This window comes from Helianthus annuus, chromosome 3 (genome assembly GCF_002127325.2).
Source record: "Helianthus annuus cultivar XRQ/B chromosome 3, HanXRQr2.0-SUNRISE, whole genome shotgun sequence".
Taxonomy (NCBI): domain Eukaryota; kingdom Viridiplantae; phylum Streptophyta; class Magnoliopsida; order Asterales; family Asteraceae; genus Helianthus; species Helianthus annuus.
Window position 1 is genome coordinate 95700057 of NC_035435.2, and position 18881 is coordinate 95718937.

Sequence of the window (18881 nt, forward strand, 5' to 3'; positions counted from 1 at the left end):
ATTTATGACATACTTTAACGACACACATTTTATGACACTCTTTAATGACACATGTTTATGTCACACATTTATGACACATATTTATGACATTCATTTACGCGTGTCATCTTTTTAATTGTTTAAGAAAATGTTTTTTTATAAAATTACCAATTTACCCTGGATACATATATAATATCAAAAACAATAAATCTATTTCATAAAACAAATACACATATATATACCAAAACAACCCATTACATAATCATTTGTCAAGTATATTACGAATATGTTCGTTAACAAAAAAAAATGTTTGTCAATACATTCATCGACACCTAAAATATGATTTCACTTAAAAATTGAGATAGCCGCATAAGTCGACCAATTTTCGCGAATGCCATCCATATCCGCAGCCAAGTATTCCTTTACTCTTCCCCCAACCAAGACCAAATGTGACAACTTGTGGCAAAACCTTTTTTATTTTCTTTGAAGCAATTTCCCAGACAGAAGCAGGGCCCATATTAGCAACAAACCAAGCCAGACTTCTATAGTAATTATGTACAGCATGAACAACCTACATGCATTGATATGAGGAAAAATCAAATCCTGTCAAGCCATGTAGGAAGAGTTGTGTAAGAAGTCATATATATAATACAATTAATTAAATATATATATATATATATGAACATAATTGCAAAATATATAAATAAAGTAATTAAATAGCTAATAAATAGTTAACAAGCAAAGCCCGAGCTCAGCTCAAGCTTTAAGAACAAAACTTTTAACGAGTCATGCTCGAGTTCAAGCTCTCTTAAAGTTAAACGAGTCGGGCTCGAGCCTTGAGGTGCTTGACTCGGCTCGTTTACACCCCTGTAATCAAAACAAAGCAAACAACTTCGAGGGTAATTCCTATATTGATGCTAACTAGAGAGTCTTGTCAAATATTTTGTACATTAAGGATAGCATAGTAAATATATAATGCAAAATGTCATCAAAACTAAAGCACTTTAAGTCAGCTCATATAGAGTATAGAAGTATGAATAAACTATCATTAAGCCACTTGACAATTTACGTTTTCAACATACATAGAATAAAAATATGAATTCACAAAAATTGTTGACGCTTTATCAATTCAGTAGAAAAAAATAGAAACCTCTGCACATTAAAAGTTAACTTCATACTTTATTAGCTAAAGTTAGATCAGAAGACAAAACAATTGTTACAAAACTGGGATGAATTAAAACTAAGGTAGCGTTCGTTTCATGGAATGGAATTGGGAAGCTTTTCTTTGTAAAATTGATCTTGGTTTGGGGAGGGAGGAATTTGAAATCCAATGAATTTCTTTAATCAATGAAATTTGTGACTATTTCAACATTCCATTCCATTCCATTCCTTCATTAGAGTGAAGGATTTCTAAGGAATGTTGAAATAGTCACAAATTTCATTAGAGTGAAGGATTTCAAATTCCTCCCTCCCCCAACCAAGATCAATTTTACAAAGAAAAACTTCCTAATTCCATTCCATTCCATGAAACGAACGCTACCTAAGAGAAAATTCATGGTTCTGTAAAGCACAAGGGTATACAATCAAGACATCAATTTATTAAAAACATCATATCTGCATATCAAACATATTTTGCGTTCAAAACCTAATAAGCAAATGTATATTAACAACCTAACATTCTCTAGCAACAATCTGATAAGCAAAATTTGTATAAATCTGTCATGTTACAAACAAGGTAACAAATACACAAGTGTATATTATATATACCTGTGATTGGCGGTGATTTTTTTTTGTTTTGAACTATTAAAATCGTTGAAGAAGTACCAAAGGCCGGTGTAAACAAAGGCATGCGTAAGACTGAAAAAGAAAGTCAAAATCAACTATTATAATCTGTTCATATATTCAACAAATTCAAAACAAAACAAACAAACAAACGCTAACATAAGGTTCGTAATATAACAGACCCTAGGGTTCGGGTGATAGTGGTGTTTGAAGACCTAGCCGCCGCCTGCGACATTGGCGACCAGGGTTCCGGTGAGCACCGGTAACAAATATATAAGCCTGCAGATCCATTTATTTCTAACCGATACAAAGGTTGACCAACACCATAACCACCAAGAAGGGGTGGTGTTGTGATGGCAGACCACGACTTCGATTAGGCTTGAGGGGATTGATGCGGTTGGGAAGGAGATGAATTTGTGGGGGAGAATTTTGGGGATGTAATTGTAAAGAAGCGGGAATGGGAAGATGAAATTTGAGTTGAGGATGAAGAGGGAAGTTTGAGTTGTGGATGAGGAGGGAAGATTAAATATTTTTTTAAATCTATAAAATTTAATTATTTATGATTTGTCAAGGTTTTGAAATTAACATAGCTATGTTTTTTGTTTCTAACTTTGAATACTACAAAACGTTTTAATAGGTATAAACACTAAAGATATTGTTAATTGTATGAATTAGCTAAGGCTCTAGATCTTCATACATCAAGGGCCTATTTTCATACCTTCAAGACGCTTAGTCTAGTCCTGTATGCGGCGTCTAGCCCCTCAAGTATAAAAATTTTAAAAAAGCAAAATGGTAAATTACCATTTTAGTCGTGAGACACCCTCAGTCTAAAAGCCTAACTCAACGCTAAAATAGTAATTAACCATTTGAGAACTATTCTGCTTAAATGGTTAATTACCATTTTAGCCCTGATTTAGGCCTACACTGGAGGTGTCTCAGGGCTAAAATGGTAATTTGCCATTTTGTTTTTTTAAAATTTTTATACTTCAAGGGCTAGACGTCGTGTACAGTCCTACACTGGGCGTCTAGGATTGTTTTAAAGACTATTATACTCATGAGTTAGGGCTAGATTGGGGGCAACACGGGGCTATAATGGCCTTTTGGACCACACTAGACGTCCACCCTTGCCCTGTACGCGACGTATATTTCATCCACCGCCTTTTTTTTTCATTTCATTCACTCTCTCACCCTTCAACACCAACACCGCTCACTACCAGCACTACCCGCCACCACCACTAACCGCCGTCGTCACCACCCACTACCATCGTCGACTACCACCCCGACCACCGTCACCGCCATCGTCGACCACCAACCACCGCCACCCACCATCGCTAAGCGACAACCACCCGTCGTTGCCGGCACCTTCACCGACCAATGCTATTTTCACCCCTGACCACTGTTGTCGTCACCGCTTGCCACTGCTGGTACATCCTTCACTGTCACCACCTTCCATCACCACCACCCACAACCGCCTCCGTCACCACCTGCCACAACCGACCACCACTGCCGCTGCCAACCGCAGATCACCAACCATTGCCACTACCACCATTCGCTGCCACCGGCACCCACCACCTTCACCAACCATCAGTGCCACCACCGACCGATGCCACCACCAACCCCGACCACCGTCGACGCCCCTCGCCACTACCGACCACCGCAACCCGGTCGTTGCCGCTACCACCCTCTGCCATCGATTACTTCTGCCACCGGCCGTCACCCATCGTTGTCGGCACAACCATCCGCCACCGCCACGCCGCCGCCGCTACCACCCTCTGCCATCGATTACTGCTGTCGCTGGCCGTCACATATCATTGTCGGCATCATCACCCGCCACCCATCACTGGTTTTATTTCTTCGTCTTTTTTCCTGCCTACCAAACAAGAGAAGGAAATAATTCATTCCATTCCCACACGGTAACCAAACAAGACTATGGAATGCTAATGATCCATTTTATTCCTTTGTCCATTCCATTACCTCGTCCATTTTATTATCCCATACCAAACAGACCCTAATTGTATAAATATAATTGTAAGAAACTAACATCAAATCAAATGAAGAATACAGTACAACTATTATATCAAAACTTCGAAAATTTGGGATTAAAATTCAACTCGACAATTCAACTATATTTCCTACACCTATATGAGATCTAGCGAGAAGTGTAAAGCTTGTGTGTTCACACATCACAATTAATTCACACATTGTTTCACTATTTGCGATTTCACTGTTACATTGTTTACGATTTCACAGTTCGATCGAGTGGGAGTTCACTGTTACATTGTTTACAATTTCACAGTTCGATCGGGTGGGAGTTACATTGTTTCAATGTCCGTTGGAATCAGAACGTCGTTGTTTTGAATAGTCATAATCACAATCACGGAATTCCAGCGTCGCTGTGTTGGGAGGGTTTGATCGGGTGGGAGTTAGGCTTTTTTGTGAGTACGTGGGAGCTGAATGGAAGAATATGAGAGATCATGTTTATCAATAAAATTTATTGAGAATTTATTGAGATCTGGCTTATGAATTAATTAATTACTATTCTACAAAGTTACCTCATTAAATTAATTAATTGAGGCCGTGTTTATTGATTAGATTAAGTGAGGAATTTAAGTTATAAATTATAACATGACATTTCTAAAAAGATGACACAAAAAGCCATGTTTATTGATTAGATTAAGTGAGGAATTTAAGTTATAAATTATAACATGACATTTCTAAAAAGATGACACAAAAGAGGGTCATAATATTATTTTTTATGACGCTAAAAAGATGACATAAAAAAACGAGTGTCGTAAATTTATTGAATTTTGTAAAACCATGACATTTTTTTCTTGACACACGCTTTCGACTGTCATAAAATGAGTGTGTGTCATTGTTTGCATGTCAAGATGGATCCTGTTTTTTTAATGACACTAAAAAAATGACACACAAAAAAGAATGTCATAAATTTATTAAATTTTGTAAACCATGACATTTATTTCTTGACAGACGTTCTCGAATGTCATAAAATGAGCGTGTGTCATTGTTCGCGTGTCAAGATAGGTGTATTTTCTAGTAGTGGTAGTATGTCTTAACGACGTAACATTAGCATGAGGTGGATTGTTATTGTCGTTGTTGTTCGAATTGCTTCCACTGGTTCCTCCTTGTGAGGCTGCATACTGCGCTATGGCGGCATCAATGATTTGTTGGAGTTCTGCCTTGTTGGTAGGCACCCATGGACCACGTCTCGGCGGCATCTTCTAAAAGATGTTTCATGTTGGTCAAGTCATAATAAGTAAAAGAATCATACGTATACCTTTTATGAAACACATAACATCTCATGTTACAAATAAATCAAACACATAACATCTCATGTTATAAAATATAAACAATCAATCCAATATCATGTATAATGAGAATACCGCGATTGCGCTATCATAAATCAAGACCACAATGTAAGGTTTACAAGTTCACAACCGTATCGTACATCATCAGTGACTAAGGGCCACATCACCCTAGTCCAAACTATCTAATCAATGTCAACAACAACCAAAATACAGAACATCAAAAGTCATAATCATCAAAATGCGGTCTCCAAAAAGCTGTGTAATCTGCACAATCGCGGTCCTCTCATCAAAAGTCTACCTGCGTCGAACAAAAAGGCCTAAGCTGATGGCGGTGGAGGAGGGGGAAAAAGAGAAAAGAGTAAACGTCGCATATGCAACCAGTCCTCCTCCATAGCTCGATGAGAGCGCATCAAGTATGCTATCTGCTGCTCAGGAGTCCAAAAGCGAGCGGCAGAATCGGGTGAAAGTGAACGCGGAGGGTGTGATACCGCAGGTGGAGTCTGGCACTGGCACGGGAGTCGCTGAGCTCTCTCCAGCTCCTGTACGCGACGGGTCAGCGCCTCCTTGTAACACCCCAAAAATGAAAAACATGATATATAATAATAAACATAATATGATTTAAGGTAAATGGAAATATGATACTAAAAAGGGGATTTTAAGGTTAATAGTTGCACATGTAACAAGACATAAGGGGGTAATAGGTAAATATTAATAAGTGGGGGTTAATTAGGGGAAAACCCACAAAACCCACACACTGTACGTGTGTGGATCGACCAGGAACGAGAAAAACAAGGGCTCACCCTTGTTCTCACCAAATTCACCAAATTGACAAAGGAAAATCGATGATTATCAATTGCATGTGGTAGAATTTCGATCAGTTACCCATATCCAATCAAGTGGTAAGTCGAATTTCTGGAATTGGTGAATTGTAGAACTAGGGTTTTGACCCAATCATGAAATTATGATATGATTTGTCTTGTTTAGATGATAAGAGCACTCCCTAGTGTAGGAACCATGCTTAATTTTAGTTAATTGAAAGAAAACCCACTTGGTGAAATTGTGTCATGGTTAACAAGTATCATAGTAATTATGAATTCATGTATTCTTGTTGTACGATCTTGTTTGAATTACTTGAATGCTAGACAATTTGATGTAGAGTAAAGAATTTTAAGAAAATTGGTTGAATAATGATGATATATAGTTGAATTAGTAAACTATGCTTCAAATAATTGTACATTATGCTTATTTAGTGTAACGCACACAAGGTGTTTGATGAAATGCTTGAAAGAACAATTATGTGTAATATAGAGGAAATGACGAAATGAAATCGGGGTACTAAAAGAATGAAATTATGTATTGGTATAGGCGTGAAGGAAGAAGGCTCAAGTGCTAAGAAAACGGAAGGTTCACAAGATCGAGGTATGATCCGTTACATACGAAAGTTTACTTCTTTTTATTGATCGTTTGCAATTATAATGAATAACCCTTGTTATAAGAATCATTCTATGTTTAATTATAGAAGTGTTAATAATGAATGGTAATCCCTTGTGGATTCGTTTAAGCTAAAAACGGACAACGCTAAGTTATGCAAAACGACCGGTTCTTGCAACTAGGTCAATTAAGGATATGAAACCATCCGACTAGAATGGGTGGTCACGCAAGCAAATAACCGTATGCATAAGGTTCAATCCATTGAATGGATAGAGCGAAGGATTCTTAAGCTAAAAGTAATTAACCCGATGTTATCGGGTCGAATGCGGAATGCTTAAATCTCATTATGAGATTGTATGCCATACTCACTAGATGGGTAATCGAATGCGTATAAGAAATGGACGTATATAGATGATTGTAATTACCATGTTGGTATTGTGGACTAATTAAGCGCCTATACTAACTTTTTAATGTTTGGTGTTTAATGTAGGTAAATCCTCGACTTAGGTGATTGGACGACTTGGAATGTGCACACATGGTTTACGCCCGCTTCTCGCTTCCGTTGTTAAGTCCTTTTTGAATGGTCTAAGTCTTGGTCTTATGTAATCGAGTCTAGTTAGTATGTTGTCATCTTTGTCGTAGGGTAAAATTTGGTAGATGGAAATCATGTCGTGACTAATGTGGACTTGTTTGTTCGTTTTGGGATTTTGTCAAAGATGTTTAATGTTTTAAGCTTGGGTTGTAAAACAGGTGGTTTATAATGTTAAACGAATAGGTCATGTCGAAATTTTCAAAAATATTTCCCTACTTATTTGTACGTAATTAATAGTAGGATTGGGGCGTAACAAGTTGGTATCAGAGCCTAGGTTTGAGGGATTCGAGCTGGAATAATAGCGCTTGAACTCAAACCAATGGCTCTCGCGAAGGTGTGCTCGTTCCGAGATCGTCAACGAGGTAAAGTTTTAAATATTTGTTTAGTATAAGAATGTATAACTTATTCGCGGTTAATGTTATAAGCTATGTATGCTATAAAATAATGTTGGGGTAGAATAAGGGGTCTCGAGACCAACGCAGCTGGAAAATGGACTCGAGAAAGGGCCAAAATAATAAAACAAAGAACTGCTGCGTTTTGCAAAAAGGAAGCCCGTCGCCGACGGGTTAACCCCCGTCGCCGACGGCATCATTCTGTCCGACGCCCAAACTACCTGCCGACGGGTAAAAGGTGTCCGACGGCCATCATCCAAGCCCGTCGCCGACGGGTACATAGCCGTCGCCGACGGCTTATGAAATGCCGAAATGCTGAATTTGTTTTGTTTTTCATGCTTTGTGTTACCGGTTTGTCCGAAAGCTTATTTCATGATTACGTAGCGTCTATAGTAGATTTAACAAGTGTATGTAATCGCAATTAGCGATCACAACGAGAATGGATTCGTAAGAATCAAAGGAAAGGAACCAAAATGACATGGAATGGAATAAGTAAATGATAATTAATGAACAATAATATATACCGAAAGTTTGTGAATTGTATTAAACAAGATATGCTATTATATAGATGGCTGATGCAAGCAACGTTAATGATAATGACGATGTGGCTAGACAAGAAGCGTTCGAGAACAAAGTTACGGAAGTAGCGGAAGGGGTTATGCAAGCAAATCTTCCACGGTTGACTCAAGAGGTAGAAAGCCGAGTTCTGGGGGTTGTGGATGCTATGATGACCAGTAAGATCGAAGAATTGAAAGAGCTAATTGAGGGGTCTAAAAGTAAAGGTAAGGAGCGACGATGCACGTATAAAGACTTTATGGCGTGCAATCCGGCAACGTATGATGGTAAAATTGACCCGATCGCATGCCAAAGATGGATTTCAAATATAGAAGCAGTGTTCATTCGAAGTCGTTGTGATAACGAAGATAAGGTGATGTTCGCCACCGGCCAACTCACTTTTCAGGCAAAAGATTGGTGGGATGCACACAGTAAAGAGATAGGTGAAGAAAGGCTCCAAACAATGACCTGGCAAGAGTTTAAGGATCCTTTCATGAAATATCACTGCCCCCAGTCCGCCGTTGATAAGATTCAAGAGGATTTCTTACGCCTCCGACAGAAGAACGAGACGATAAATGAGATATCAAACACCTTCTTGGATAAGATGAAGTTTTGTGGAGAGTTTGTGCAAACTGAAAGGATGAAGATTAACCGCTTTTATGGCGTGTTAAAGGCAGAATTTAGGGAGTTCATCACTCCCTCGAAGTGTGAGACTCTTGATGAGCTCATCAACCTAGCGCGAGATAGAGAAATCGAGATCAAGAGGCAAGAAGAGCGTGGAGAAAAGAGACCCAATGAAAAAGGTGGAAATTCGACCCCGACCAAAAAGGGGAAGTATCAAGAGCAAGGAAGAAAGGATAAGTCGAAGAGTGGAATCACGCCGTGCAAGACTTGTGGGAAACTTCATACGGGGGAATGTTTGTTAGGCAAGAAAGGATGTTACAAATGCGGTAAGGAAGGACACTCATCTTATCAATGTCCGAATAGCCCAAAAACTTGCTTTAACTGTTTCGAAAAAGGGCACATCAAATCTGAGTGCCCGAAACTCCAGCAAGAGTCGAAGAAGGAAGATAAGAAACAAGAAGGTTCTAAGGCCAAGGGTAGAATGTTCCAAATTACATCCGAAGAGGCCAAGTCTCACCCGAATGTGATTTCAGGTATCTTTTTACTAAACTCCATACCGGTTTATGTTCTATTCGATACTGGAGCTACTATGTCATTTATTTCGAATGAAATTATACAACATCCGTCCTTTAAGATTGAACGAATGCCAGTGCCTTTAGAAGTAGAGATAGCCGATAGCAAGATGTATATGTTACATGAGGTTTGTAGAAATTGTAAATTCATTATAGAAGATGAAGAATTTGACATCGACCTAATACCCATGGTTTTGGGGGAATTTAAAATGATCGTGGGGATGGATTGGTTGGCGCGACACCATGCGGAGATTAACTGTGAAACTAAAGTGATGGTTATCCAAGCTCCAAGTGGAAAACAATTAAGTATTCAAGGAGAGAGAAACGTGGAAACCAAGTTGTGCACCTTGGTCCAAGCTTATAAGTATGTACTTAATGGGAGTAGAGCATACTTAGCTTATGTAGGAGATGCCCGACAAACCCTCCCGAAGCTTGAAGACGTTGAGGTCGTGAACGAATTTCCGGAGGTATTTCCGGAAGAACTGCCGGGACTCCCTCCCGAAAGGGAGATAGAGTTTCGCATCGAATTAAATCCGGGCGCGAAGCCAGTTGCGAAGGCTCCCTATAGACTTGCCCCCACTGAGATGCGAGAATTAATGACACAGTTGCAAGATCTTCTAGATAAGGGTTTCATACGCCCGAGTGTGTCGCCTTGGGGAGCACCCGTCCTTTTTGTTAAAAAGAAAGACGGGTCGATGCGCATGTGCATCGACTATAGAGAATTAAACAAACTGACCATAAAGAACCGCTACCCTTTACCTAGAATTGATGACCTTTTTGATCAATTACAAGGGGCGAGCTGGTTCTCCAAGATAGACCTGCGTTCGGGATACCATCAAGTCAGAGTACGGGAAGAGGACATTCCAAAGACTGCATTTAGAACCCGTTATGGGCACTATGAATTTCTAGTCATGTCATTCGGATTGACGAACGCGCCGGCTGCGTTTATGGATCTTATGAACCGGGTGTGCCGACCCATGCTAGACAAATCGGTAATAGTGTTCATAGATGATATCCTAGTCTACTCGCGAAGCAAAGCTGAGCATGCAAGGCATTTGCGTGAAGTACTTGAAATTCTCCGCAAGGAGAAACTTTACGCAAAATTTTCAAAATGCGCCTTCTGGCTCAGGGAAGTGCAGTTTTTAGGCCACGTGATTAATGCGGAAGGTGTTTTAGTGGACCCATCAAAGATTGATGCTGTAATGAAATGGGTTTCCCCGAAAAGTCCGACTGAGATAAGGAGTTTCCTAGGTCTCGCGGGGTATTATAGGCGGTTTATACAGGATTTCTCGAAGATAGCTCTACCCCTAACCAGAATGACGAGAAAGAAAGAAAAATTTGTGTGGGGTGAGGAACAGGAAGAGGCTTTTCGTATATTAAAGGAGAAATTGTCGAGTCCTCCGGTCCTGACATTGCCAGATGGAACTGAAGATTTGGTTGTCTATTCAGATGCTTCCCATCAGGGGTTAGGTTGTGTTTTGATGCAAAGGGGAAAGGTTATTGCTTATGCGTCGCGGCAACTAAAGCCTCACGAGGTGAATTACCCAACACACGATCTGGAATTGGCAGCAGTAGTGTTCGCCTTAAAGATTTGGAGACACTACCTATACGGTGCGAGATGTACAATTTACTCGGATCATAAGAGCCTCAAGTATTTCTTTGAACAGAAAGATTTGAATATGAGGCAACGAAGATGGTTAGAACTTATCAAGGATTATGATTGTGACATCCTCTATCATCCGGGGAAAGCAAATGTGGTAGCCGATGCGTTAAGCCGAAAAGAGTATCCGTCTCCTCTCCGTGTAAAGTCCATGAAGATGGTAGTTACGCCACGACTACTGGAAACGATACGGGAATCTCAAAGAAAGTCTCTTGGAGCAGAAGACTTAAGGAAAGAAAGGTTAAAAGGCGTTATTGATAAATTAGAAGAAAATTCGACCGGACTCAAGACGCGATTCGGCCGAATTTGGATACCCCGATTTTGTGAAGTCAAAGCCGCACTACTCGATGAAGCACATAAGTCACGATATTCGGTCCACCCTGGGGCTACAAAGATGTATCGAGACTTAAAAACCAACTATTGGTGGCCGGGCATGAAACGCGATATCGTCAAGTACGTCGCAAAATGCTTAACGTGTTCTCAAGTGAAGGCAGAACACCAAAAGCCTTACGGAGAATCACAACCATTGGGGATACCGTTGTGGAAATGGGAAGAACTAACGATGGATTTAGTAACCAAGCTTCCAAGAACGAAAAAGGGGTATGATACAATATGGGTAATCGTAGATCGACTTACGAAAAGCGCCCACTTTCTACCCATTAAAGAAGCTTATTCTTCCGAGAAAATGGCGGAAATCTACATGAACGAGGTCGTGTCTCGACATGGGGTGCCTGTGTCAATCATCTCGGATCGTGACACTAGATTTACCTCTCGTTACTGGCAAAGATTTCACGAAAGCGTGGGAACGAGATTGCACATAAGTACCGCCTACCACCCTCAAACTGACGGCCAGTCAGAAAGAACTATTCAAACACTTATTGATATGTTGAGGGCGTGTGCCTTAGATTTTGGGGGAAATTGGGATGACCATTTGCCACTGGTGGAATTTTCTTATAACAATAGTTACCACAGTGGCATTCAAATGGCGCCGTACGAATTACTATATGGAAGGAAATGTAGAACTCCTGTATGTTGGGGTGAAGTAGGGCAAAGGGAGCTCGCGCCAAGTGATTTAATAGCACTGACAAATGAAAAGATTGAATTGATTAGAGCTCGTTTGAAAGCAGCCCAGGATCGGCAAAAAGCTTATGGAGACAAGAGAAAGCGTCCTATTGAATTTCAAGTTGGAGATTTTGTACTGTTGAAGGTGTCGCCATGGAAAGGCATAATCCGTTTTCGTAAACGGGGTAAATTAGGACCTCGGTATATTGGGCCGTTTAAAATCTTGGCTCGTGTCGGAAGGGTTGCATATCGATTAGAATTACCGCCTACTCTAGACGGAATTCACAATACCTTCCACGTGTCTCAATTGAGAAAGTGCCTTGCGGATGAAACCGCGTTAGTACCTCTCGATGACATCGAGTTAGACGAGGGGTTGAATTATGTCGAAAGACCAATAGCCATTAAAGATGTCAAGGTAAAGAAGCTCCGCAACAAAGCCATCCGACAAGTGTTGGTACAATGGCAACACCGAAAGGGGTCAGAACTCACATGGGAAGCGGAAGATGAAATGAGGAGGCACTATCCATTTCTTTTTGGTATGTACACGTTTAAGATTGTTATGTCCAGGTTTCGGGGATGAAACCTCTTTTAAGGGGGGTAGACTTGTAACACCCCAAAAATGAAAAACATGATATATAATAATAAACATAATATGATTTAAGGTAAATGGAAATATGATACTAAAAAGGGGATTTTAAGGTTAATAGTTGCACATGTAACAAGACATAAGGGGGTAATAGGTAAATATTAATAAGTGGGGGTTAATTAGGGGAAAACCCACAAAACCCACACACTGTACGTGTGTGGATCGACCAGGAACGAGAAAAACAAGGGCTCACCCTTGTTCTCACCAAATTCACCAAATTGACAAAGGAAAATCGATGATTATCAATTGCATGTGGTAGAATTTCGATCAGTTACCCATATCCAATCAAGTGGTAAGTCGAATTTCTGGAATTGGTGAATTGTAGAACTAGGGTTTTGACCCAATCATGAAATTATGATATGATTTGTCTTGTTTAGATGATAAGAGCACTCCCTAGTGTAGGAACCATGCTTAATTTTAGTTAATTGAAAGAAAACCCACTTGGTGAAATTGTGTCATGGTTAACAAGTATCATAGTAATTATGAATTCATGTATTCTTGTTGTACGATCTTGTTTGAATTACTTGAATGCTAGACAATTTGATGTAGAGTAAAGAATTTTAAGAAAATTGGTTGAATAATGATGATATATAGTTGAATTAGTAAACTATGCTTCAAATAATTGTACATTATGCTTATTTAGTGTAACGCACACAAGGTGTTTGATGAAATGCTTGAAAGAACAATTATGTGTAATATAGAGGAAATGACGAAATGAAATCGGGGTACTAAAAGAATGAAATTATGTATTGGTATAGGCGTGAAGGAAGAAGGCTCAAGTGCTAAGAAAACGGAAGGTTCACAAGATCGAGGTATGATCCGTTACATACGAAAGTTTACTTCTTTTTATTGATCGTTTGCAATTATAATGAATAACCCTTGTTATAAGAATCATTCTATGTTTAATTATAGAAGTGTTAATAATGAATGGTAATCCCTTGTGGATTCGTTTAAGCTAAAAACGGACAACGCTAAGTTATGCAAAACGACCGGTTCTTGCAACTAGGTCAATTAAGGATATGAAACCATCCGACTAGAATGGGTGGTCACGCAAGCAAATAACCGTATGCATAAGGTTCAATCCATTGAATGGATAGAGCGAAGGATTCTTAAGCTAAAAGTAATTAACCCGATGTTATCGGGTCGAATGCGGAATGCTTAAATCTCATTATGAGATTGTATGCCATACTCACTAGATGGGTAATCGAATGCGTATAAGAAATGGACGTATATAGATGATTGTAATTACCATGTTGGTATTGTGGACTAATTAAGCGCCTATACTAACTTTTTAATGTTTGGTGTTTAATGTAGGTAAATCCTCGACTTAGGTGATTGGACGACTTGGAATGTGCACACATGGTTTACGCCCGCTTCTCGCTTCCGTTGTTAAGTCCTTTTTGAATGGTCTAAGTCTTGGTCTTATGTAATCGAGTCTAGTTAGTATGTTGTCATCTTTGTCGTAGGGTAAAATTTGGTAGATGGAAATCATGTCGTGACTAATGTGGACTTGTTTGTTCGTTTTGGGATTTTGTCAAAGATGTTTAATGTTTTAAGCTTGGGTTGTAAAACAGGTGGTTTATAATGTTAAACGAATAGGTCATGTCGAAATTTTCAAAAATATTTCCCTACTTATTTGTACGTAATTAATAGTAGGATTGGGGCGTAACACTCCTGCTGTATCATGAACGATGTGAGAATATCCTCCGTAGAATACCCCACGTGATATGGGTGATACGGATCAGACGGTGGCATAATGGGGGGCGTAGTCCAGAGGAACGGCTCACTAGATGGCGTGGAGGATGGTACAGCAAATGGTGCACAGTCGAACAGTACCGGTACTGGATCAGGAAGTGGTGCAACAACAGGATCCTCTAAGAAAAGTGGAGCATCAACATGAGCATCAACAGCATGACCATCCACCAACGGTGGAGCAACAACAGGATGATCGTCAACAGGTATATCCTCAACAAAAGGAGCAACAGCAGGTGCATCGGCATGAACAGGGTCATGCTTTAATGCGGGGTCAGGAGCAACGACTGGCTCAGGGGCCACAGCAGGCTCCGGATCAACAAACTCCATCTCAAAATCAGCTGGATCGGCAAACAAAGGATCGACAGGAGCTACAGGATCCTCTAGGGGCTGGTCTAAGTGTATGAACTCAATGTCATGGTCAGGATCAAAACTAGGTGGAAAACAGGATCTGGATCATCATCAGCATCGTGATCAAACTCAAAGCTGTGGGCGGGAACCGGTGCAGCTGATGACGCCATGCCTGGGTTGGCGTCGTGTGAGTGGTGCTGCACTCCCTGCGTGTGCGAAGGTGCGGACGCCACACACTCAAAGGAGTCTGGAGCGGGTGAATGAATGGGAGCCTCCTCTGCAGGAGCATCAGCAAGAAGTAGGATATCACCAGCAGCAATAGGGATCTCACCCTCAAGGTCATCCTCAAGTGGGTCCTCCTCAAACAAATCGACGTCATCGTCAGAAACAATATCGATGGGCATATCAACAACAGGATAAGCAGCAAGGGGCACAGGAGCAGGGATCACCGCGAGTAGTAAATCCCCAGCGAGATGGCCATCAGCAGGCTCGGCTATGACATCAGGCAGCGCAAAGGGCTGGAAGTCGTCATCGTCTGTGCTGGTAGTATCGGAAGTGTAAACCTCGTGCTCTGATGAAACTATATCATCTGATACTATAACCATGGGATCTGTAGTGTCTGACTCTCCAGTATCTGATGAAGGCATGATGTCTGTAACACAAACACACATATGCACAAACAATCAATCGTATAATCAAATAGACATGTTAGTCACCAATTAATCAAGCAAGCATTTCTTCCTAGTCCCACTAGACTAACCTCCCAGCCTCTCAGACTGAACCTCCTAGTTTCTCAGACTACCCTCCCAGCCTCTCAGACTGAACCTCCTAGTCTCTCAGACTAATTCCCTGGTCTCCCCGACCAAAACCTCCCCAATCTTAAAGATTGGCCCCTTAGTGTCCCTGACTGAATCCCTGGTCTCCCCGACCAACCTCCCAGCCTCTAGGGCTGAACTCCCCTAGTCTCCTCGACTGAACCATAAATTTTAAGAAAAAAAGTGCTCAAACTTTTGTTTGTAAAAATATTTTGTATCCTGGATCTAGACGTAATGTATGCAATGTAAAAATGTTTTCGTGAGAGCCCTATTGATCATAGTCTAGACTCGAGAAGGAATCCTAGTTCGTTATGATCAAAGCTCTGATACCAAGCTGTCACACCCTGGCTTTGCGGAAGCGTGGGTTTATTTGGTGTGACTTCTTAATACCATAGCTTAACCCCAACAAAGCTATATGAAAATAAAACCATGATGTTCATCCATTGATTCAAGTTTTAAAAGTAAAATACGACAACATTGTTTAAAGTCGACACATGCAACGAGTTACAACCCAACAAAATAAGAACATTGTTCATAAGACACAACCACAACATAAAATAAACACCGTTTAAGACTTGTGACTCGTCCAGGAAAAAGTAACAATCCCTAAACGTGGATGACATCACTTCTCTACGGAGCATGAAGACATAGCATACCTCGCAAGATCCCTAATTCCCTGAAATACATGTAAGTTTGAAAAATCAACAAAAATGTTGAGCGAGTTCATGTAAAGTGAGTATGTAAAACCTTTGTAAGACATTTGTAAGTATAAAAAATCCCTGTGTAATAACTCTCATTAAAATCAATAATTAGAATGATAATTAGTCAATAAGAAAACCCTAATTGAGACACTCAAGTAATTCTGCACTAACCCTAAAATTTTCAGATCAATCGGAATTAGGATCAGGGCCCCTAAAACTCAGGGGGGATAAACCCTAGTGATATTTATCCACAATTTTCGTTGTACAGATTGAAATTCATTTTAAAAGTGAGTCATGCAAGCTAGTCCCGAACCCAGCTAGCCTATATAATTAGACTGCTTCTCTTACGGACCGTAAGGGGAAATGACATACGGTCCGTAAGCATGTCCCAAAAATCACTATAAATAGCAGACATTGGCACTTGCTTTCAGAAGTTAAAACGACGTCCAAAGTTTCTGTATACGTCGAATTAGAGTTATAACACTAAAATTAAACACACACTGATCACGAAGTGCTGCCGCAAAACAGGGTAATCACTCGATCGCTATTACGATTCATTTTCCGACTGATCAATATATCCAATGGATGTTTAAGTGCCGCCCACATAGGGTTATACTTTGTCGTTCGTCGTTAAATCGATGGATGTTTAAGTATTGCACTTTGTCGTTCGTTGTGAGAATTTGATCTCGTGAGTTATCGTAAATGCTGTATTGATCACTAACCCGGGTTTGTGTGCATTATTATTTAAATTAGGTTAACAAGGCTAAACCATATTCTGTCCGTGTTAAATCTGCAATGTGAGTCATTCTCTTTTTATCAAATGTTTTACAATACTCCAAATTATTTTCAGAATTATAATTACAGTGATTAAGTTTATGTAATCACCAAATTACAGCCGGTATGTGGGGTATTGTGCACATTACTACTGTTGTTATCACATTAGGTGGGCGAACCTAAAATTAAGTGATATACGTCATTCATTGGGGCAGCCAATGGTGATATGACCACAGTCACAGATCCAGTCAAGTGACAAATACTGTAGGTAGTTGGTAGATATCAGAAACATATGTAAAAACTCTTAATACTGTAAATTATAATAAATGAGTCATTTCAGTAAACTGAATGATTCACTCAGTATTTCCCGCTGACAAAACCTTTTTCAAACATGTTTCAGGTGATCTATTGTAATTCAGGAAAAGTGCTGTGGAGCATTTAAAGCTTAAGAAAGTGGCTCACTATAAAATAGAGAAATATGTTTTCTAAAAATAAAGATTTATGAGTAAAATCATGTTATTGTAAATTACCGGGATTTTATCCCGAATTGTGAAATAAAATAATCGGGAAAAGCTTTTAGCTTTACAACGATCCTGATGATAAACTTCCGCTGTTAAACTCAATTAAATTAATATCACGGGATTTCTGTCCCGCGGCTCCTGAAACGGGTCAAACCGGGTCGGGGGTCGTGACAGAAATGAGGTGGTATCAGAGCCACTGAGTTAAGCTAATTAAGTATTTAGAGATACTTAATTTTTCCTGATTACTATTATGTGATTATGCGTTCTATTAAACTGATTATTTGTTAGTTACAGTATGGGTAAGCAAAAGCTGCAAGATATTTATCTTAAATTAGATAGGTCAGTCTTCGAAGAGGGAAGTTCATCCCAAAACAAATCTTCAAAACTCCCTACAATTCCTGAAGAAGGAATATTTGTGCGAAAAGCACAATATGAGAAACCGCTTTCTCCTAGAAAAAGGAGTATGATTATTAAGAACCGAGTATGTTCTTTCCTGTTATTTTGTACAAATAGTGTGCAATAAAACTTCAAAGTTTATTTGTTAAACTTTGTTCCAAAGTTTTAACTTAGTATTTTTGTGCATTTTGCATATATGCTACACAGCATGAATGAGATATCTGAAGCCTTTCAGAACCTCGATCTTTACCCGGTGAATGTAGAAGTTTCCAAACATTTCACTGGATACTTTGCTGATGTGGAACAACCTGTAGAATTCAATGCTCCACCTTTGACAAAGCCAAAACGAAAGAAAAGAAAGAATTATGTATGGGGTAGTCGTATCCGTAGGAAAAAGCCAGCCACAAAACTTCCTAAAATAAACAACCCTTTAGAAAAAGGAAAATAAATTGTAATCAAAGAAAGTACTAAACAGCAAGATATGGAAACTGAAGTCAAGAAAGACTCTAGGCAAATGGAAAAACAGTTTGAGGAATATTCAAAAGATATAGAAATGGAAGTAGGACAAGGTTCTAGACCAACTCAGATAGAAATTGGAGAGAGCTCCAACCAAAACCAGGGAATAACTTTTCAGGAGGAAATAGATTTTCTATTGGCAAACTGTGAGACTATTCAACCTGTCAATACGAATATTTTTACCTATCCTAGTGAAAATCCACTCCCTATGAATTTTGAACCAGCAATCCCGGAACCAATAGTCCACTCTCAACCTGTAGAAATGGACGAATGGTGGACGAATGATTGGCAATTTCAAAATATTGTCAACGACCCTTATTCCTTTCTTCCACAATTCGATCCAGAACCCCTACCTAATCCACCAACGAGTAACGAAAATATGGCGGAACTTCGCCATTATCGTGAAGAATTGATGGATGCAGGAAATAGAATCA

At 39.7% G+C, this 18881-nt stretch overlaps 1 protein-coding gene and 3 long non-coding RNA genes across 4 annotated transcripts; 3 read left to right on the plus strand and 1 right to left on the minus strand.

Moving 5' to 3' along the window:
* Positions 1-218: 218 nt before the first annotated feature.
* Positions 219-2274, minus strand: LOC110927914. Its single transcript, XR_002586001.2, has 3 exons — positions 1944-2274; positions 1747-1836; positions 219-582 (listed from the first exon to the last, which is right to left on the minus strand). It is a non-coding gene; the product is annotated as an uncharacterized LOC110927914 (long non-coding RNA).
* Positions 2275-5868: 3594 nt separating this feature from the next.
* Positions 5869-7250, plus strand: LOC110927912. The gene is made up of 3 exons (XR_002586000.1): positions 5869-5986; positions 6453-6506; positions 7009-7250. It is a non-coding gene; the product is annotated as an uncharacterized LOC110927912 (long non-coding RNA).
* An 820-nt stretch (positions 7251-8070) lies between these two features.
* On the plus strand, positions 8071-12555 carry LOC110931898. Its single transcript, XM_022175269.1, has 2 exons — positions 8071-9895; positions 10163-12555. Exons 1-2 carry the CDS (start codon positions 8071-8073, stop codon positions 12553-12555), a joined length of 4218 nt encoding a protein of 1405 aa, XP_022030961.1.
* Positions 12556-12795: 240 nt separating this feature from the next.
* On the plus strand, positions 12796-14177 carry LOC110927911. Its single transcript, XR_002585999.1, has 3 exons — positions 12796-12913; positions 13380-13433; positions 13936-14177. It is a non-coding gene; the product is annotated as an uncharacterized LOC110927911 (long non-coding RNA).
* The last annotated feature ends 4704 nt before the right edge of the window (positions 14178-18881 follow it).

Coding starts and splice junctions, on each gene's coding strand:
- LOC110931898 (XM_022175269.1), top strand. CDS start 8,071: ATGGCTGATGCAAGCAACGTTAATGATAATGACGATGTGGCTAGACAA. Junction 9,896..10,162: donor TAAGGGTTTCATACGCCCGA/GTGTGTCGCCTT, acceptor ATGAATTTCTAG/TCATGTCATTCGGATTGACG.